We start from the raw sequence: 20,808 nt of genomic DNA on the forward strand, positions 1-20,808 counted from the left end.
GCCCCATTTGTGGAGCTTTGAAGTCTTTTCTTTCTCAACACAAACTGAAATGTACAGGCAGGCAGAAGAGTTTATTTTTACCGTCTATCTGCAAAGTGCTCCTATAAAAATAGCATTAAATACTCCCATGAACTCCACCTCAGACACTGTAGGAACTCCATCTGCTAGAGGCAGATGCAAAGCAGATAGCTTTTTTAATTTGCTTGGCAATTTTTCAGAAGAAGCTATGAGGTGTGAGAGAAGGAAGAATCACTCACTTATATAAGAACCAATTGCTTCCAAAACTAGATACCTTGGACTATACCAGGCACTTCGTGTGAGCAGTTAAAGAATAATCTGCCTTAGAGGATTTTCTCTTAACCAAATAGAGATGATTATAACTCATATGTGTGTATCTATTAATTTAGATCATGCCTCAAGCCATAACATCTTTGTTAGAAAAGCATAATTCTTTTGAACCTCATTAAGATGTCTTGACAAACAACAGGCTCTGTCAATTATCTGTTTTTAAAACAATCTCTCTTTTTATCTGCTGTCTTTTGAGCTTGCATTTACAAGAGGAATTCACTTAGTGGTAGATGTTTCCCCACATGACGGTCTGATTTATGTCACATACAGAAGACTATCACAATATAAATTATTACATTTCAATAAGGTTTCTGAATGTCTCTACCTTCACATGGACTCAGACACCATTTCCTTCTAAGGGTAAACTTAAAATTATGATTTTAAAATTTGCATTTTTTCTCAGAACACTAGAATCACAATTTTGTACTGTATACGCATGGGTTTAGAAAGTGCTAAAATGTTTCTGTAAAAAATAGGAAAATTCTGCTGCATAAACTTTAAGCCTTTCATCCTTCTTGAAAGATCAGATTAGATTACGAAATTATTTTTCTGACAAAAGAGATCAGTAAAAAGTTTCAGATATTTCATTTATCTCAAATCTTTCTCGTAACCACCAATTATTTATCTACATTAAACCATAAATGAGATACTTGGAAGGCTTTAGAATAGCAACTCAAAATAAGTAGATCTCAGGAATTCATGCTTCCAAAACAACTTATAAAAATCTTCAATTTTCTGTTAGTCTGAAAGTGTGAAGCAAAAGGCTATCAGACTCAAAAATTAGTAATTTTTTTAGCTCCTTGAAGTAATTGACGGTGAAAAAACCACTTTTCTTTTGGTAAGTTAATATCTTACTGTACTAGGCTAAGCAGTTTACCTCCTTAAGTCTCCCAAGTTGTAAAAAAGGACTCTGAGCTTGTCCTACTGACAAGACAGATCTCAACAGACATTCACAGGTATTCAACCTGTCAATCCAGAATTCTTGCCATTGCCCCAGTACTATTACTGCAGTGTGATGTCTTCCTGGACAAGAGATAGGATGTACCTGAACTTTGAGCATGAGTTTTAACAGGACACTGCTTAATCAAAGCTGTGCGCACCTCTAAAGTTTTGTGCATTTTCTCCACAAGTCACATACATACATTATGCCTACAGTTTAAAATTTAAAGTCTTATTCTAATGTGCCAGATATATCCCATCTCCCCTTACACCCAGTGGCAGAAACTGAGCATACAACATCAAAAGCAAACACTGATATCAAGGCCTGCTCCCAAATCTGAAAATACTTGTCACACCTAAAAGAAATGAGACTTTTCATCAGCCTAGTACAATATCCTACATGAAATGGATACTGAGAAAAAGTAATTTCTCAATGTCTTAGTTGTATTCATATTGCATATCTGCCAACATATGATCTAATGTTGCTAGTTGTCACAAAAGGTTGCTGTTCTCTAAGTGAGAAAAGTGTCAAAGGACAAGTAGGAATGAGTTAACATATCCCTTGTCCCACCTTATTTAAAACGACTTTCAAAGAAAGAAAGGTTTTGCCTTTCCTGGTTTAGAGAATACAAAAATAGTATTGCATACTTACTTCTTGTGTGTGAGGTCAAGACCACTGTTGACTATTCCCTCCACCTTGACATTTTTCTGTCCACAAATATTTCCGTAACTATCATATCCCGAAAGCAGTCTTGCAGCTGCTCCAGTAGCTATTGAAAAGCCACAGATAAAACCCTGTAAGAATACAAAAACCCCACAGTTTAGCAATACTCTGTTTGAAAGATGGGAAAAGTCAGTTTTATGAATTTATTTCCAAGCAGAGGCTGTCTAAAAATTCTTTCAGACTGGAAAGGGAAAGACAAGGACTATCAGAAAGGACTGTTGTGCAATAATAAAACTGAATGTAAGCTAAAAGGGGATTCAGACAACTAATACTGAATATTTTATAAGCAGAGTTAAGCTTCCTATATGAAGTTTATTTGAAAGTCATACTGTCAGCAAGTGGGCATGAAGCAGAAGGGAGAAAACACCAAGTGCACAAGGGCAGGCAGTGAAGGAGAGCTGCAAGCACAGATGGATTGCTAAGCATTTTAGACAATTCTACACAATCGAGATTTTCTTGCTTTCAGATTTTTTTTCTTCCTTTTTTAAAATTAAGTACTTTCAAAGATGAGCTAGAATGAAGAGGCCTATCTAACACAAGTTCCTTTTAAGGAAATCCTCTTAAAGCAAGTGACCAGGTCAAGGTCACTATGGTTTCAGATGCTGGTTTTAAATGCAGGAAAGAAACAGATGCAAAACAAGATGGTTCAGAGCATCCAAGCAATGTGGAAAATACCCTAAGTAGGCAGTTCTTGCTGTGAACTTTCAGAGATATTTCACAAGCAAAACCAAGATTAAGACAATGATTGTGCAAACAAGAAACTAGCCAAAAAGCTCCATTAGCAAGCCACTGGCAGGGAGAAATCAACCATCAGCTCACTCCAGTACCACCAAGGAACTGATTTTACATGTGAGACAGGCTAAGATTTAAGAAGTGGAAGCAGAATAAACAGCTGAGGCAAGAGCATAGAGCAACAGATGGCAGTGGCAGGATCAGACGAAATGATGACAACAGGTAATGATATTGGCATGGAACAGTGAAAACGTGGGTGGTTCACCCTGCAAGTGAAGTCTCCCAGAACGGTAACTACATGACCCAGTCGGATGATTGCTCGGTATATTACATTGCTTAGACAGGAAAATTTGGGACACTCATGCACAGAAAACTAATTTATAACTGGGGGAACAGGTAAGTATAACCTAATAATCAAGGAATATAATAGAACTAGAAAAAGAAACAAATACAAAAGAGAGCTACTTGTTTCAGGAAGTGCTGTGCTTTTTGGAATTTTAAGATATTCACATTACAGTGACAACATAATTTATATGATTTTAAATAATCATTATAATTTTTACATTTGAAGCCCAACCATTGAAAACCACCCTGGGGAAAGTAGAAGAAATTTTTCAGTGGAATTATTCCTAACACCAGAGACCAAGGGAGAACAGAGAAGAAAGCTGAGAGCACATTAAGTCCCAAACCTCCCTAAGGATGCCTGCTTGCAACACAGCAGTACAAGATGGCAATGTTCTGTTTAAGAAGAGTAGCAAACATAGGTCCATGAAACAAAACAAGATGGAAAGAAGTGTACTTGTACAGTAATGTGCAGGTTTTGGAGGTTTGGTCTTTTAATAAAAAGCATAGAGTGTTGTGAGGCTGACTTGGAAAAGGTGATGGTTTCACCACAGAGATAGAACTGTTAAAACTTTTAAAGAAAGATCTTATTACTAATATGGTTTTTAACAATAGCTGCTTCTAGTAAGTATACAATAAAAATAAATAAATTAACAAATAAACAAAAACTCAGTTAACTCTTTGATAGTCAGAAGTTTTGTTTCTCACAAAAAACTTCACTGCGATTCACAGAATTGCTTACCAGACACCCAGCTATCATTTCTGGGACACGCATAAGCAACATGAGTCAGGTGATAATTCACCTTGCTGAAAAATCACTTACCACTGAGACTGCAGTTTCAGGGGAAGAGAAGCTGGAGCAAGTATTGGCACCAACAATAAATTATGGATCCCTATCAAAGGCCTTTGATATGTACATACTACTCACTGCTGTTCTACAGCTAATGGTTCTCAGGCAAATATATCCTAATCTTTACCAGTGACTAAGTTGCTGACAGAATTTAAAATTCCTTTCTTATGAATGCAAACTCCTTAACTATATAACATTTACAAAGCTCCTCTGAGTTTTACTCACCATTCCTATGCAGAAGAGGATGAATAAGAGCAGCCATGGTACATCTGTGCAGCTGTGGTCTTCCAAAGGTTTCCACTCTCGCTTAGAACTCTTGTGTGAGAAGAGAGATGAGGTTAACAACACTTTAATTGTCTGCTCATAATAGAAAAAGGCAGAAAATTATTTTATAGGTAATTTACCTACAACAGGAGTCATCTTTAAATGCCAAGATAGTTGAAGAAGCTTAGTTGAAAGACTTAAAGAGTAAGGCTCATGTAAGATTCCAAAAGAAGTGCCTCCAAAGGAGTTAGATCACCAAATAGTTATTTACCCAGAAAATAGTTAATTTATCCAGAAACTTAGAAATATTTATCCACAAAACAGATTTTCTTGTCTTTTTATTAACAGAAAATAGAAATCAATGGCATGAAACTGGCAATATCTTCTATTGTAGTCTTCCACAGCTACCTTTCAGTAATCTGATTTGCAGGAAGGATTAAACTCTTCAAAAACCCCCAAGTTTTCAAATACTATTGGCAGGCTGAGCAAGAACCATGCATGTAGAAAAGAGGCAATAAATTGCTATTTAAGGAACAGTTTGCTACCTGCCATAAGGTAGCTGAGCTTTACACTTCAGTGAAGAAATCCTTCATCTGTATTGCTATAGTGCCAGAAAGGAAAGTTGCATAATTAAAGGTTGGAATACTCAATGATGGAGGTAGTTGTAAGCAATTCAGATAGTTTGCTGCTCATGAGGTAAAAATTCTCAAGTATGTATACATTGCTAAAATAATTACAGTCTCATAAACAGTCATTTAGGCAAGAAGGTTTCAAGAAAAGAATAAGCACTAGCTGTAATACAAAACTAACCAGCAAATCAGAATTTCTTATAACAAAAATAGTGATTACAGCTACTTCTAAAAATACACAGTTACACAGACAAGCTTTTTTGACAGGCTCCCAAACACTGCATTTTAGATATATTGACTGGGATCTGAAAACTGCAGACACTGTTTTAATCCTTAAGGAAGAAAATGAGATTGATAAAAAAGACTACATACACAACTGCCCTCTGCAGGGACAGAGCAAAGGGCATAAACTGTTCAAATTATGAATTTACTGTTTTCTCTTAAGACTCTGAATTGTGGAGGTCTGTGAGCCTGCTGGGGAGAACGCAACAGCAATTCCCTGGAGAGATGCACCTTAGGCTCTGGGTATTTCTCACAGCTGAGGGAGATGAAAGAAGTTCCCCCATGGTGCTCTGCAGCACTACACTAATTTGTCCCGGTTCTGTCCTCCCCATTGACCTATTGGCTTTCCCTACCCCTTTTACCCTTATGTGTTCACGTTCTAGTTAGTTCTCCCTTCCCTGACTTCCCATTGGTTTACGTCTCCGCCTATCCACCCTGGCATTCCCTATTGGACCCTTTCCTGTGTACCACTCCTGAGCCCCCAGTTCGTTGGATCCCTGTGGAGATGCTCTCCTCTGTCCCCTCTTTCCCTGTGTTTATATCCTAGACCCTCCTTTGCTCCCTCGCTTTGGCCTCTGGACGCCTTCAGCGTGACCTGAAATAAAGCACGTTGGAACTCCATGCCTGGACCCTCCCATGTCTCCACTGTTGAGTTGCTTCACCTGTATGTCTGTGTGTGCTGGTGCTCCTGTGGCTCCTACCCGCTGGCACAAGATACTCTCTGGGAAGGTTGCGTCCATCACCACCACGGACCACAGCACTGAATAATTTTCAGGGTTTTGCTGACAAGGTAGCAATTGTCAGTACGGAATTAAAACAGAATGGCTGGATGAACTGTCAACAACTTTTATCTCCAGTATGTATTTTGCATATTTTTAATTTTAAAAAAGCAATAGCATGTAACTTACATGATTAGCAAGGTGATTTTTTGCTATTCATGACTTTGGCTTTTTTAAAATTCATAAGCACAAAGTAACCTTTTCATATACTACCATTAGAAAGCTAAAAATTGGGTAAACAAATGAAATCCTGCACACATCACACTTCAAAAAATTCAGTTTTCTAAGTAGTCCAACGTTACATTAGGGAATTCCAAGCTAATTTTGCAACCTTTTATTAAGGAAGTTCCACTCACAGATGTGATAAATATAGTTTTACAGATGTGATAAATACTGTTTTAATTCAAACTGCAAATTCACTGTAGGTTCTGAACAGTAAAACTTCTTTAGATTTTACACAATAACCAGTAGTGAGAGGTGCTAAAAGGTAACATTATGCACTCTACAGCCCACATTCAACAAAACTGAATCTTCTTATACTGGCGGTTCTTACTTATAACTAACACAATCTTTGAACTTAACATTTACAACAAGATTGTGACATTTATGTTGTTATAATTAGCATAATCATAATTGCATAAAATATGTAAGGCTTCATGCTTCCTATTCCTAATTTCAATCCAAGAACTCTAGATTCTTTAGAAATTTACTGTTATTACAGTACAAACAGCAGGGATAAATTTCAGCTACAGCTGCTGTCTTAAGAGCAAACTGCCCTTGGCAAAAGAGGGAGCAGCAAAATGTACTGCAGAGTGTGCTTGGTTGTTTTTTTCTGGTTTTTTTTTGTTTTTTGGGTTTTTTTTTTGTTTGTTTGTTTGGTTTTTTTTGGTTTTGTTTTGTTTTGTTTTTTTTTTTATCTTCTCTCTACCATCTGCATACAAAATCTTTTAATAGGATTTTTAAAAGCCTCTAGAATAGCTCTGGCAAGGATTTCAGTGTCTGACTAGTCACAGTTACCATAAGTAATCCATTTTACTTACTAAGTGGACTGCAATTTATATGTCAAAAAGAAACTTGAAATGCCATAACATAGAACATAGTCAGAAAGTTACAGAGATAAATTAATTCTCTGCCTGTGGTTCTTATTCTGCTGGAAAAAAAAAAAAAAAAAAAAAAACCCCCAAAAAAACCCCAAAAAAAAAAAAAAAAAAACAACCAAAAAAACCCCACAAAAAAAAAAAAAAAAAAAACAACCAAAAAAACCCCACAAAAAAAAAAAAAAAAAAAACAACCAAAAAAACCCCACAAAAAAAAAAAAAAAAAAAACAACCAAAAAAACCCCACAAAAAAAAAAAAAAAAAAAACAACCAAAAAAACCCCACAAAAAAAAAAAAAAAAAAAACAAACCCAAACCATTTTAAAAACCCCAAGAAAATGACAACAACAAAAAACCAAACCAAAAACAGGTACTAGATACTTACTAACTTAACATTTAACTGCCTAGATTGGGAGTGGTAACAAGGTATGAAATTATATATGTTTAAAACAACACCTCTCTTCTGTAGCTTGTCGAATCTTTCTTGTCCTCAGATCTCACTAAAACCCAAGCTAGCTACCATTATCTGTCTGCTGTTCTCCTCCCAGTTGCTTCCTTGTATTCTGGATTCCCAATGAATCCTTTATCCTTGTCTTTGATGTTGGTGTCTGTGTCTCCCCAGTGATTGCTCCCTGTCTACTCTATACCCTTAGGCATTTACTCAGACTGATTTTCATGGTTTGGTGACATAAATTGTTAATCTATGGTCAATGTAAGACCTAACAAATATTGTTTGTTCTGCAATCTGTAAACTATGCTTTGTATCCATTGTGACTGAAACGCCATAACATTTTAGTAGACATGCTTTGCCTGAAGTCCTAAATCAGCACCTCTACTCATTTTAGCTTTTCTTCCACATAGATTAGGAGCCTGCAATGTTTGCTTAGGCAAGAAAGCTAGAGGAAAAAAAAAAACCTGAAAATTCTTTGATTCATTTCAAGTTTTCCCTTAAAACAGAGCTTTCATAATTTACACTATGCTCTCTAAGGATATTCTTATCATTAACAAAGTGTGCACTCTCATAAAAGCACAGAGAATCTGGAGCACTATCAGTCTGAAGTGGAAGGCTGGCAAAAACAGTCTTCCTCTCCGAGACAAACTTCCAGGTTGAGAATATTTCCTGTTCATAACAGCTTTTCTGTGCTGATTTTATGAGTTACTTACTCAAAAATGCAAATAAGTGTGTTAAAAAGTTTACATCTGTCCATGTTGCACAAGACTTAGCAAACTCAAGACCATACCAAAACCCTCAGGTGCCACAATTTTGCAATCGTGTTTTAGTACCACACACCTAGAAAACTGGACGTCTACAATTAAGACATCTCTTGCAGAAGAATATCAGGACATTAACTACTGGTTTTTCCTAGCTGAATTCAGAGCTACACATTCTCAAGACTAAAAGTACTTGCATGCAAATACAAAATAAAAAGAGGTTATTTTCTTGGTATTCATTTCAACCAATAACTCCAAAACAAAAATAGAAACCAGATTTTTTCTTGCTGCCACTTACAAAATATACCTTTCCAGCACCAAAGAGGAGGTTTCCTCTGCATATTGCAATATACTTCTGTACAGGAATTTCCAGAACCAGCATAGCCAAAACCATTTTCCCTGTTAAATGTAATAGCAGTACTGGATGCTGCCATACAAGCACTCATGTGCCATAACCAGAGAGAAACCCATATAAGAGCATTAAAAGGTGAAAAAACACAGCATTTTAACGGGAGAATACAGATGCAGGGAGCTACAGAGAATTTATTTTGAACAAAACACGTCTCAGGCAATGTAAAATTTGGGAATGATGAGACTAAAACGAGAAGCCTATTAGAGAACATCTGCGGCACTACATATACAGATAATCAAGCTGTGGGTAAGTAGCAAAGATGTGAATAAGATAAGGATAAAGATGGAACCTGCTATCAACTGATGATTTTGCAACACCATGATGGTACAGGAAGCAGAAAGAAAAAGTCTTGTGGTGGTCAGATGACACATTTCAAGAAGAAGAAAACTCAGGTGCTAAGCAGGAGGGCTGAATCAAGGACAACCCAGTGAATAACAGGCATGAGTTATGACCACTGGAAGAAAAGGAGTCGCGGGTCCGAGCCTAGAGGTTAGACTCTAGGCTCCACTTTAGCTAGTGAGTATAAGCTAGCAGCTGGAGTATAGGGCTATTCCAACTTGTATATGAACATTATAATTTGTTACAAAACCCTATCCCAGGAATCATATTAATCTAACTACATCTCCTTTAAATTCTCTGTTGTTTCATCACCTTGATATAACATCCTGACTCAGAATACATACAACTGTAATTCAATACAGAAGAGTAAATAGACATAACTGCTCTTTATTTATTTAAATTAGAATTCAGGAATTATTGTGTAGCTAACTATCTTCATAGAAGACAATCAGCCACAGTGTGCACACAGCATTAATAAATGGTCTTTAGAGGTGAAAAAGAATTCTCATCCCAATTGGCATCTTTTGTGGGAACTCCCAAAGTCCTGCAACATCCACCTTTCCTAGGATGCAGACTGGTTCTGATAAAGTACCAGAGATTCAACTGATCATATAAATAGTATTTGGTTTATTCCACTAGCATTGTGAGTATAGAATACATAAATTTTACACCTATGATGCAAATTCAACCCTTCAAAATTGGAGGGTCCATTTGCAATACTGGTGCATACAACGAAATAACGTATAAGGGCATAGCTCCCTGGGAAATAGGCAAGCCAGGTTAAAAAGGTGATGACCAAGAAGTCATCCAGTTCAGAAGCTGTTCTGCAAGCTGAGTTTAACCCTGCACCTTCAAATGCTATTAAAACATACCCACACAGAACAAAAAGAGAGTTCCTGAAACATTTACCAGTGTTTCCTAATGGCCATGTAAGGAGATGGTATTTTACCCATTTTACATCTTTACAAGCTAAAGAACAGTACTAATCACATGTTGACCTTTACTGTGAAGCATTCTGCCTACAAATAAGATGAGCCATAATTTACTAGTTTACCAAACTGTTTCCAAGTCTAACAGATATGGCATTTTTCTGTCCAAGACTTGGTAGACTTTTCTACACTATGCAGCTGTTTAAAAGAAGATCTAGCAGCAGCTGCATATTATCCTAATGAAACTTCTTCCTCGATGCTAGAGACTAAAGAGAAAGAGACCACGAGTCCTGACCCCAAACATACACTCAATTCCACACAAAGTACGCTTCCGAGAACAAAAATCAAACTCAAGTTTACTCAAGTAAACTAGTTCTCTCTAGAAAACTTTCATGTGGCAGATCTATTGTTTAAGTGTGCAGCACAAAGTCTTAAGAATGCAGCATATTTTCAGTTCATGACATTACCAATCACGTTACATGTTTATAGAAAACCATAGCTTACGCCACCAGGAAGTCTAAGAACACTGTACACAAATGACTTAGTTAAAATGTTCACCATTCCCTACAGACTTCCTGTGCATGACCTATAAGGTGTTCAGTCAAATCACTAAACAGTAGCTTACAGAACTCTATCATGAGCTCAGACAATCTCTCAGATCCACAATAAAACTTGTTTATTGTACAGAATATTATTGGTACACATCCATTAGTACTAGAATAAGAACATGCACCAGCAAGTGCAAATTTTTACTCCACTAAACTACACCAGCTTCCTGGAAGAATGAACTACATTGTATCAATTAGAATACCTCCATAAACACTAAAATAATTATTAGTGTAAACCTGGCCTGGATCTACTTCTAGGGAAGAGGACTATTGCTCCAACCTCAAAGAGCTTGCTAATGGTTGCACTCTCATGGGAGGCAGAAGCTTGAGTTGCCAGAGACAGAAAACCAAAGCAATGTCTCCTTAAAGGGACAAAAGATCTTGTCACTGTAACACTGCAGCATGTCTCAGTCACCTCTAGAAAGAAGCCAAAACACCTTGGGGCCATTCCAAAATGGACTCCATAATAGGACATGCAACTCACAGGGAAGTCCAGCATTACATTTTTGTGGAATTTCTCCTTCAATCTCATTATAACCATGTATTTTTCAATTTACTGCAAAGCAGATACTAATCACACTTTGGACCTAGAGCCATATTTTATCTTATTGTATTTTTATTGTGTCTTATTGTATTTTACATATAGGCACCCACATCCTTACATTCCTAACAACCTCACAATTGGAGAATCACCTGTGCTCCAATGCTCTGTCCACTGAAAAGATGGACCTGTCTGTTATGAAACTCAAAAATAATGCTAGAAGTTTTCTGATGGTGTAATACTGCTTTATCCACCGAAAGGTAATGAATTTATGCTTTGCCTCTCTTCAGATATTAAGAATACCATGAATTCAATGTGTCCACATCTTCTATTTTGCTAATAGCATCAATAGTATTAATAAGTTTTTAACATAAGGTAAACAAAATTGAGATCACATAAAGTATCACAGTTTTACTAATGGTGTAATATAAGGATGTTTACCCTGAAAACTCATACATGGGAACTTCACTCTTGAATTTAGCATATGTTGTGTTGTAGATGATCTTCCATTCATCTTTAGTCAATTTATACTAAACATTGCTTCAAAACTCCTTGATTACATACCTCCACCTCAATCAACAACTTAAATATTTATCTTGAAACATAACACAGCTGATTAAATAAAGCTGACATGATCAGCACACCTGCTGCAGTTTTGAAGTTTAGAGATCAGGCCATCTGCAGACAAAAGCCCTGTTTTTAAGCCTCAAAAGTGTTTCATTTTCTTTTCTTCATTATACATTAAGTATTTATTTCAAAAAAACAATAAATAAGGATATTTTACAAATATCACAGTAATATTTTTCAGGGCCTTAAAATATACATTTCAATGCAATTTTGGTACTTTCATGGTTCTTAATAATTAATAAAAGATCAGTCATGCAAATAAAACCAAAACAATAGCAAAAATAAAAACCTAAAGCAACAAAAGCAAAACAAACCACAACCCCCCCCCAAAAAAACCTAGAACCCCTCCCAAAATCACGAAACCAAAAAAATCAAAAGATTTCTTCACTTCTCAAGACATTTTGCACACACCAAGTCACTGCACTACATTTCAATTTTCTACTTGTGCTTATTAACCTGTTTCACAGAATTTCAAACTTTATTACTTCCACAGACTGCAAATCCCAAATTACAAAATATTTCCTAACTTATGACTAGTAAAACATACAACTGAAAACATACTTTACTTTCAAATGTTACCTTTATTGCAGGACATTGAAATGCACCCAAAAAACCCACCAGGAATCCCAGGGCAGAATTCTCCAGTTACTGGTCTCCACAGGAGTTGTGGAGGACATTCCATAGAAAATGCTGCCCCTTTTCTTTGCACTGTCTTCAGGTAAATAACAGCTCATTAGGAGCTCATGGCCTGTACACCACTGCTGTGAGAACTAACAGTGTTGCCACTTAAAGGGACATTCATAGCAGTTTGATACACCTTCCTTCAAAATGCATCCTATATTCAAATGTGTTTGCCAAGTGAAAATCAAAGCTACTTAAATATAAACTCCTGACTTACAGGTTCAAAATTCTGGCATAATAAGAAAGAAAAACACTCAGGATTATATAATAAGAGGGCAGCACTTGAGGACACTGAAAGTATATTAGATTAACAGGAACTAATACTAAGAAAGCTCTATCTGATTTATGTAAGAAAAAGTGGGAGGAGAATGGAAAAGGAAATAATATGTCAAGTATGCTTATTGCATAAGCATACTTCCTTATAACTAGGCAATAATTTTGCAGTTTTCACTGCAAACTATGGGAAGTCAGACAAAGCATTTGCAGGACATGGTTACCGTGACCTTGAACAAAGTACTTAAATGGGTTTCCTGTTTTGTTTCTGTAGATCTGCATACAACATTCAGAGGTCTCTTCCTCTTATCTGGAGAGCAGCAAGAGTGATTTCAATTTAAAAAAAAACCAAACCAAAACAGGTCAGTGCTCATTTCTGCTATAGACAGCTGCTTTAACTACACTAATTAAGAGCAGGCACAACATATACTATCAGGTACAAGTCACCATGTGCTGCTCATCATGCTCTCAACCATAGTCTAGCAACACTAGTGACAAAAATAGCAGCTGCTAGAAACTAGCATGTAAAAATGCAGTATGGAATCTGCTTTTCAATAGACCAGCAATCATCTTCTATTCTTATAATGCATTGCATACTGGGTGTTGAAATATTCAAGAAGAGAAAACTAAATTTTTGGACTGTAAAGCTGAATTTCAAAATGAAGTTTACACTTCTCTCTTATTAAATACACATACAGATGCTCTTGAGGCTGTTGTCATACAATTACACACTTCTACTCCACGTTAGAAAATTGCTTACCTAGAAGATTCAAAAGAACAAACAAAAAAAAAAAAAAAAAAAAAAAAAAAAAAAAAAAAAAAATCAACCACACAAAAAAATACAGGGAAAAAAAAGAAGGGACCTTGCAAAAGCAGGCCAATGAAGGCAATGACATTTCTTTACTGCGTAAGTCTGGGAAGCGTCAAAGTGGTAGAATGACTAAAAGAACCTTATTAGATATTCAGCAACACAAACTCTTTCTCTAAAAATTATAACGAAGCTTTCAGTGCAGTTTCATAAAACAAAGGTAAAAATTAGTAATCAGTTTAGTCAGCTGGTAGAAGTGGCCTGACAACACTGCATAACCATTTTTTTAGAAGGTAAGCATAAAATTTACACAATTTTCCAAAGGCTGCTTCAGAGGGGGAAAGATACAAAGTATCAAAGACAGTTTCTGTTAAATTGGTTTGCAAGTTCTACTTTTCACAAAAGAAATCTCCGAGCTACGGTTATAGAAACAAAAATTATAGTCAGCCCAAATACAGAAAAGGCATGCAGTTACTGCCAAAGCTTGCCTTCAGAGTAAGCAGCATTAAGACAGTTGACAACCTCACCACTTAACAAAAACTTGATTTCTTCATAATGACAAATAAAGCCATCAGTTGGGTGATACGTAACATATCCACACAATTAACCTAAAATTCTGATGGCTGACAGCAGTCTTGATGCCAAATAGATTACAATAAGAAGTTTTGGATTTAGCATTCACTATTAACAATGCAAGATAATCAGTCTTATCCAAAACTGTTCTCACTTCATTTAAAAAAAAATTGCAAAAATTTTATAGATTTTGTAATTTTTGCTATGTCCCGTGCTTGTTCCCAGAACAAACTATCACTTCCTAAAGCCTTTAAAATATTGATGTTTGAATTACCTGAAGAAGGAAATAACTCACTACCTACAAATTTTAAAAAGTGATACAACTGAAAGGTAGTCTGAACCTCAGATCAGCTAGTCCTCAGTATAAAAAACACAATGAATTTTATAGAGTACTCACAAGTATATATGTAGTTGATACATTTCTGTGTTAAGATCAAAAGGAATTATTTGCACAGGTTGTGCAGTTGCTTGTGACAGCAGTTATAAAAGAACATCTCATGCTTCACAGGAGCTTACAGATCAAAAATACAGAAGCAATTCCAAGAGATGCATTATCATTAGCATGTTATTGGATCCTGCTTCATCCTTCTTACCATATCTGCTTACCAGAGGCTAGAACAGAAGACTCATCTATTGTCAATATATTGAGAGGGAAATCAGGCTATCTCCTAGAAGGAGAATTCACAACTCATTCTGTTTCTCTTCATCAACACCACTATTTGTCTGGTCTTCTTCCGTGTACCCATGCCCAGAACAAAACAGGCATGTTTTCATGCCCGTTAAACTCACTTTTGTGAGAACCTCTGACAACTTAAGATATACAGCTGATGTACAATTAGTAATCTGTATTGCCCATAATGTTCGGAAGAGATATTCTATCAGAACTACTCAATTTTGCAAAAAAATATGAACTCCAGATTTATTAAATGTTGTTTTGATAATAAATGCTCAAGGGAAAGTTAAGGGATGATCTGTCTTCATCTCCTCTTATAACAGGAAATTCTTACCATCTTTCAAAAACCAAGGTCACCACTAAAACCACCAAGAATAACATGTGTTTTGTTTTTCCCAGTCAAGCCTCCAGTTTCCAGCAATATTTCAAGCTTCTCTCTCACATACAGCAAATTAAGTCACTAATGTAAAAAGCTGTAAGTTTATTTTAAACACACAGAGTATTGTCTAATTGCAACACAAATACCAAGACTTCAATAAATTGCCTTGTTTCCTATAACATGTTGCCAAAGCAAACACCTTATAACTACTATCAGCTACTACCATTGTAGAACAGCAGGAAGGGAGAAGGGATTTTATTACAACAGTTCCGTGAGAAGGCAGTCTAAGGTCTGTCTCTCCCCACACCTCATTCCCTTTCACTATCTATAAATTTCTGCCCCCTCAGATATAACAATGCAAACTTTACAGAACTGTGCTATAAATCAGATCAGTGGAGCAATTTGAGTTATACTGTAAAAAAAGTTTTCTTGCTTAAAAAGAAGCAAACAAAAAACTTGTATGGATTAGTTCAAACAAACAGATTTGCAGCACAGCCTAACAGTTGTGGCAACATAGGAGTGATGAACTCCAACAGCTGCTTCCTTAAAGTCCAGTTTTAAAATGGATTGATGCTGTGACACAGAAGAAAATATCATTGGAAAAGGAGAAGAATGAAAAGCCAGGGAAGAGAACACCAGCACTCAACTCCATTTTCCTTCTTCAGTAAAACTAAAGATTTGAAAGAAATGCAATTATTTTAACAACTCAGAACTTCTGCACTATTTGCTAAAAAGATCCCTACATTTTGATAGAGAAGATAATTTCCAAAACACAAGCACAAACATCCAAAAAAAAAAAAAAAGCCCCACAAACTCAAATTAGAGTTACCTCCATCAAAAGCAAGAAGAAGCTTAAGCTTTGTTGCACAGCAGATCCATGACTGGATGCATCCAGACAGAAGCACCCTTCTTGTGAAAACACCCATCTCATGATAAAGATATGGCCAAGAGAGGACAGTGGGCTTAAAATAACATGAAGGTACTGACAAGTAACAGCAATACCAGACAAGAGATAGAAATCCCACCTCAGTATTCGTCCCTTCCTTTACAGGTTTTCACCTCATATAGGATAGCACACTTTGGCTAAACAACAACTCAAAGAAATCTTAGGAAGATCTGTTCATGATAATTAACAATAGATAAACAAGACTGCTTTAAGATGACTGGAAAGATGTAGCCAACACTGCACAAGCTTTTCTGTACAAGCTCAAGGTTCAAGATGGTGATAGTAAAGAGACAGTAAGCACAAAAACATGACAGCTTAGTGATCCTCAATAAGTACAGGATTGCAAAGGTCCCTAAAGAAAAAAAGATGACAACACCCTGGTAACACCAAGGAGAAACAACAGGTAACACTAAAAAGGAACAAGAAGTAAAGAAGAATTCTAGTTGGGATGATGAAGAAATAGTGGAGATCATAGAAGATGCTACACCAGAGGAAGTGAAAGAACTTTGTGCAACCACAGAATACCAAAATGGAAATAAGAAAGAAACTGGAAAAGAAGTACCCCATTTTTAATTGCCGCAGCAGGCAAAACAGCAGTGGAGCAACAGAAAGAATTAGTTCATCTGGAAGAAAGTCTGGTATAGTTGCATTAAGTTTAATTTAACTTGGCTCTTAACAGATAAAGCTGATAAATTTGGTAAAATAAGAAGTTAACAAAGGGGGGAAAAGACTGAAAGTATAACCACAGGCAGAAGTCGTGGCAAACAAACAGTAACCAGAGAGCAGAAGGCAGTGAATAATTGCAAAACAACAGTACTATCCCTGTATGGACCACTCACTTAAGAGTTGGAATCAATGATACTCGTGTGGGTTCCTTCCAACTCAGAAAATTATGTGGCACTACAGACATCCCAGGGAGAATAAGACATCATGTGGTAGAGGATTACGTATGCTATTGAAAGCAACGGAGACCAAGGAGGGTAAGAAAGACATGGAATCCTTGCACCCTGGGCACAAGAAGCCTGTAGAGATATTAACTGAAGACAATTTCAGCAGAACACAGAATCTGGACTGGAATTAATTTAATATGAAGAGGAAAGAATGTGTGACAACAAACATACATTTCTCTGTTCAGGAATCTGGAAAAGAAGGGAAACAGATTAGAGTGCTGTTATTTTTAAGGATGCAGAATAGCAACTCAAAATAAAATGAGGAAGGGAATAAGACAGCAGCAGGATGTAAAAACCTGAAATTTGAAATGAAAACAGAAAAACTGAATAAATGGGGCTTTGGGTAGTTAAAAAGGCAGAAAAAGCAGAAAACAAACATGAGAATACATCTCTGTAAGTAGGAATCAATAGTACTGAATAAAGGTAAACATGTCAATTCTAATCAGTTTTTCTCTGGAAACCTTTAGATTCTGCTAGGGAAGAGGCATAGAAAAAGGCCTAAGATAGAGGCCTTTAGACAGCCTGCAAAGCAAAGGAACTGGGGAATATATCTAGGGGGGAAAATTTCATATAAGTATGAAATAAAAGCTGTGAATAAAACTACAAAGAAATCTATCCAGTTCAACAATCAGTCACAGGTAGATGTGTTATCAGAAATGAGAGGAGAAGGTGGTAGTCATTAGAAAGGGACTAGGAGATACAGTAATCAGATAAGATGGTTGGCAGAATCAAAACAGTAGTAGTAATTTCTGTCAGAAACAGAAATGGGGATTAGCAGATGAAGATCAAATAGGCTAGAGTGCTCAAAAATAAACTTAATGAGAAATATACTTGAAAAACAAAGTAATAAGGAATGAGGGCATTCACAATAAGAGGAGAGATTATGCTGAAGACCAATATGAAACTACAAAGGGAGAAGCAAAAAGTAGATGAGGAAATATGAAGGAATGTCTAATGGACCCCTGCCCAGGAAAAATGTAAGAGGAGGAAATGCAAAGACCATGGTAGACGAGGAACATAACTTTTTTTTTCATTATAAAAGGGATGATAGAACAGACATTGGGACGTAATGTAGTATTGTATGGTATGCAGCAAGGTTTCTGTAATCCATATACCATATCATATTTATATGCTGATAAAATATTCAGCAACCAGCTTTTGATTTGGATTTTCTGAGGAGACACACCTTTGCTTACGGCTAGGAAATTAAATAAACTGCCATTCTTTATACTTCAGTCATATGTATATGGAGCACAAAGCTCAATTGTTGCATTGTATCTTGCCATAATTAAGGAAGGCAAATGAAAAGTTTAGTAGAATACTATTAACATCACACAACCTGGTAGCAGAACACAAATTTCATTAAAACCTAAAATCAGTCAGCTGAAACCCATGAACAGGCTAGATATGCAAACTGACTCCTCCTCTAACATTACCCACAAATAAGCCTGCATTTTCCTTTAAGAAAAGAAATGCGAACTGCAATTCAAATTATATAGAAGAGCTAGAAAGGGCCTAGAAAATACCAAAATACGCAATTTGGATAGGAATAACAGAAAATAAGGTTGGAAAAGATTTGAAAACATTACTTCAAAACATCAACTTCACTCTCAGTGCTCCAAGTCTGTATCAGCTTTCCTTGTGCCACTCCTGACAGATGTTTATTTAACATGTTGGGGTTTTTTTTAGCTAACCTCAAACAACACAGACTTCACAATATCCTCTGGCAGTCTACTGCAGTGACTGAACAATTTCAAAATCTGCCCCTAACATTTAGCATATATCTCCCTTAATTTAAACCATTTGTTCATGCACCAGAAAGCTGATCGCCTTCCTCTTTGCAGCATATTTGCTACACAGAAAGGAGGTTTCCTATTGCAACTGGGCAGCTCTCTGCAGTGTTCTGCATTGGAAGGACAGAGCTCTTATATAAAAATAAAAAGTCTGCCTGAACGGATGAGCTACAAAAACTCATCTCTGTGATGAGTCATCTGGGACAGCAGAAACGGACTTTCCCACATAAGCAATCTGCTGGAAGCTGGATTCAGCCACTGCAAGTGATACAGCCAAAGGAAACTAACATTTACAAGCGAGCAAAGCCAAGGCATCAGTCGTGATCGTTTGTACTACAGCCTTCAGAAAAGAGGCACGCAAAAAACCAGCATAGCTTTGGCTGTGTTGTTCAAAGGCAAAGTTAAAATGGGAAGCCGCAAACTGGAGCATTGGGTGGAGCTCCCGATTGTGCCTTGCCTGGCAGCACCACTCTGGGGGAAAAAAAGGAGTCAGTACGGGCAGAAGAGAGCGAAGGGGGAGGGGGAAGAAAGAAAAACCGACCTCGGAAACAAGAGACGTGCACGGGACCAATCACACACAGGGAAATTGATGTAGGGAGGCACCTGAACCCTTGGTCATAGAATGAGGAAGGAGGCTGGGATTAGGACTGTCTCCCTCTCCAGAGGCAGTGGACTTGAGGGATGCCCTGGGCCTTATGACTTTTCTCCCACGAAATAGCTTCTGCTGCAGGGAAGGGCAGGGCATGCAGAGCTATCCAGGGAGATATACTGAGGTATGGCTGGGGGGAGGTGGGGTGGGGAACACAGGACAGTGGTGCAAGGCACTATGAGGATGGCAGGTGAGAACTGGGAGGTTCTGGCAGCTGCAGCCATGGCAGGGAAGTGGAGTAGGGTACACCACAGATTGCAACGCCAAAGAAGGGCTGGGGAAGAAGGGGCAAGGTGAAAATGATCCACAGGAGAAGCAGCACATAGAAGAGTACACAGAGGGTGGAAGTGCATAGCTTGGTAAGGAGCTATGGTAAAGCTGTGGTGGGGGGGTGAACGTGGGGGTGCACAGCCATGAGCGGGAAAAGCACAGCTACAGAGGGAGCAAAAAGGTGCACAGTTCATGTGCATGAAGGGCGAGCGGATGTAAGGGGGTGGTACCCAGCTACGAAACAGCAAGGCTACGGGAGGGGAAAGCAAGGTGGTCGCACTCACGGGAGAGCTGTTGGTGGAAGAGCGTGGGTTCCCAGCCATGACAGAGTGTGGTTACAGACTGGGACGCAGGAGAGTGCGCAGCCACGGGAGAACAGCGCTACAGGTGTAGCGAGGGGGCTGCACTGCCACAGGAAAGCGGGGCTCCGTGGTGGGAGGCAGCAAAGCGGTGCTTAGCATGAGGCAAGCTGCGCTGAGAGGGGCACAAGGGGATGCACGGCCTCCAGAGAGCGCGGCTGTGGAGGGGACAAGCGGCTGCGCAGCCACAGGCCAGCGACACGGGCAGACCCGGGGCCGGGGGGGCACAGCCGCGGGGCGAGAAGCGGGGCCAGGGCCAGGTGTGGCAGGGCCCTGCAGGGGCGGGCGGCGGGGTCGGAAAAGGGAGGGGGACACGAACCACTCACCTGCGCGGCGGAGCTGCAGCAGCCCATGGCGTCCGCGGGTCTCTGCCCCGTGGGTGCCCGCTAGGCATCCACTCTCCGCGACTCTCCCGCCCGGAGCTGCGGTGCGGTGCGGGGCGTACGGACGGCGGCACGGAGGAAGCGGTGAGGACCGCGGGGCCCGGTCAGACGAGCGCGGCTGCACGACAAGCACCGCCGCGACGCCCCCTCATCCTCCTCCTCCTCGACAGCAAACGCTCGGGGAGGGCGGGGCCTGAGGGGAGGGGCCTGGAGGGGGCGGGGCCAGGCACTGCGGCGCGGGGGGTACCTGCCCTGCCGGCGGCCCCGCCCCCGCCCAGCCTCTGCGCGCCGCGGCCGCTTCCGGTGTGGTAATGGCGGCGGGTGGCGCTCCGCGGGAGTTGGCCGAGATCGGAGCTCGTCTTTCCTCAGCGCTCGCCCCACGGCAAGGTGCGCGCCGCGGTGGGGGCAGCTGCCTCTG

The 20,808-nt window shown here is 38.8% G+C and overlaps 1 protein-coding gene across 2 annotated transcripts in view; it reads right to left on the reverse strand.

Annotated features, from left to right (window-relative positions):
* The window catches only part of SLC44A1 (solute carrier family 44 member 1), a 71,205-nt gene extending 50,661 nt beyond the window's left edge, over window positions 1-20,544 (reverse strand). For both annotated transcript variants that reach the window (XM_041401132.1, XM_041401131.1), the window contains exons 1-3: window positions 20,334-20,544; window positions 4,161-4,250; window positions 1,940-2,082 (exon numbers count right to left, since the gene is read on the reverse strand). In XM_041401132.1, the coding sequence (XP_041257066.1) occupies window positions 1,940-2,082; window positions 4,161-4,250; window positions 20,334-20,360 (260 nt within the window). In that variant the 5' untranslated portion in view covers window positions 20,361-20,544. The remainder of the gene's footprint in view (window positions 1-1,939; window positions 2,083-4,160; window positions 4,251-20,333) is intronic.
* Window positions 20,545-20,808: the final 264 nt, after the last annotated feature.

The sequence above is a fragment of the Onychostruthus taczanowskii genome, unplaced genomic scaffold (assembly GCF_017590055.1).
Source record: "Onychostruthus taczanowskii isolate IOZ18803 unplaced genomic scaffold, ASM1759005v1 scaffold186, whole genome shotgun sequence".
NCBI classification, from domain to species: Eukaryota; Metazoa; Chordata; class Aves; order Passeriformes; family Passeridae; genus Onychostruthus; species Onychostruthus taczanowskii.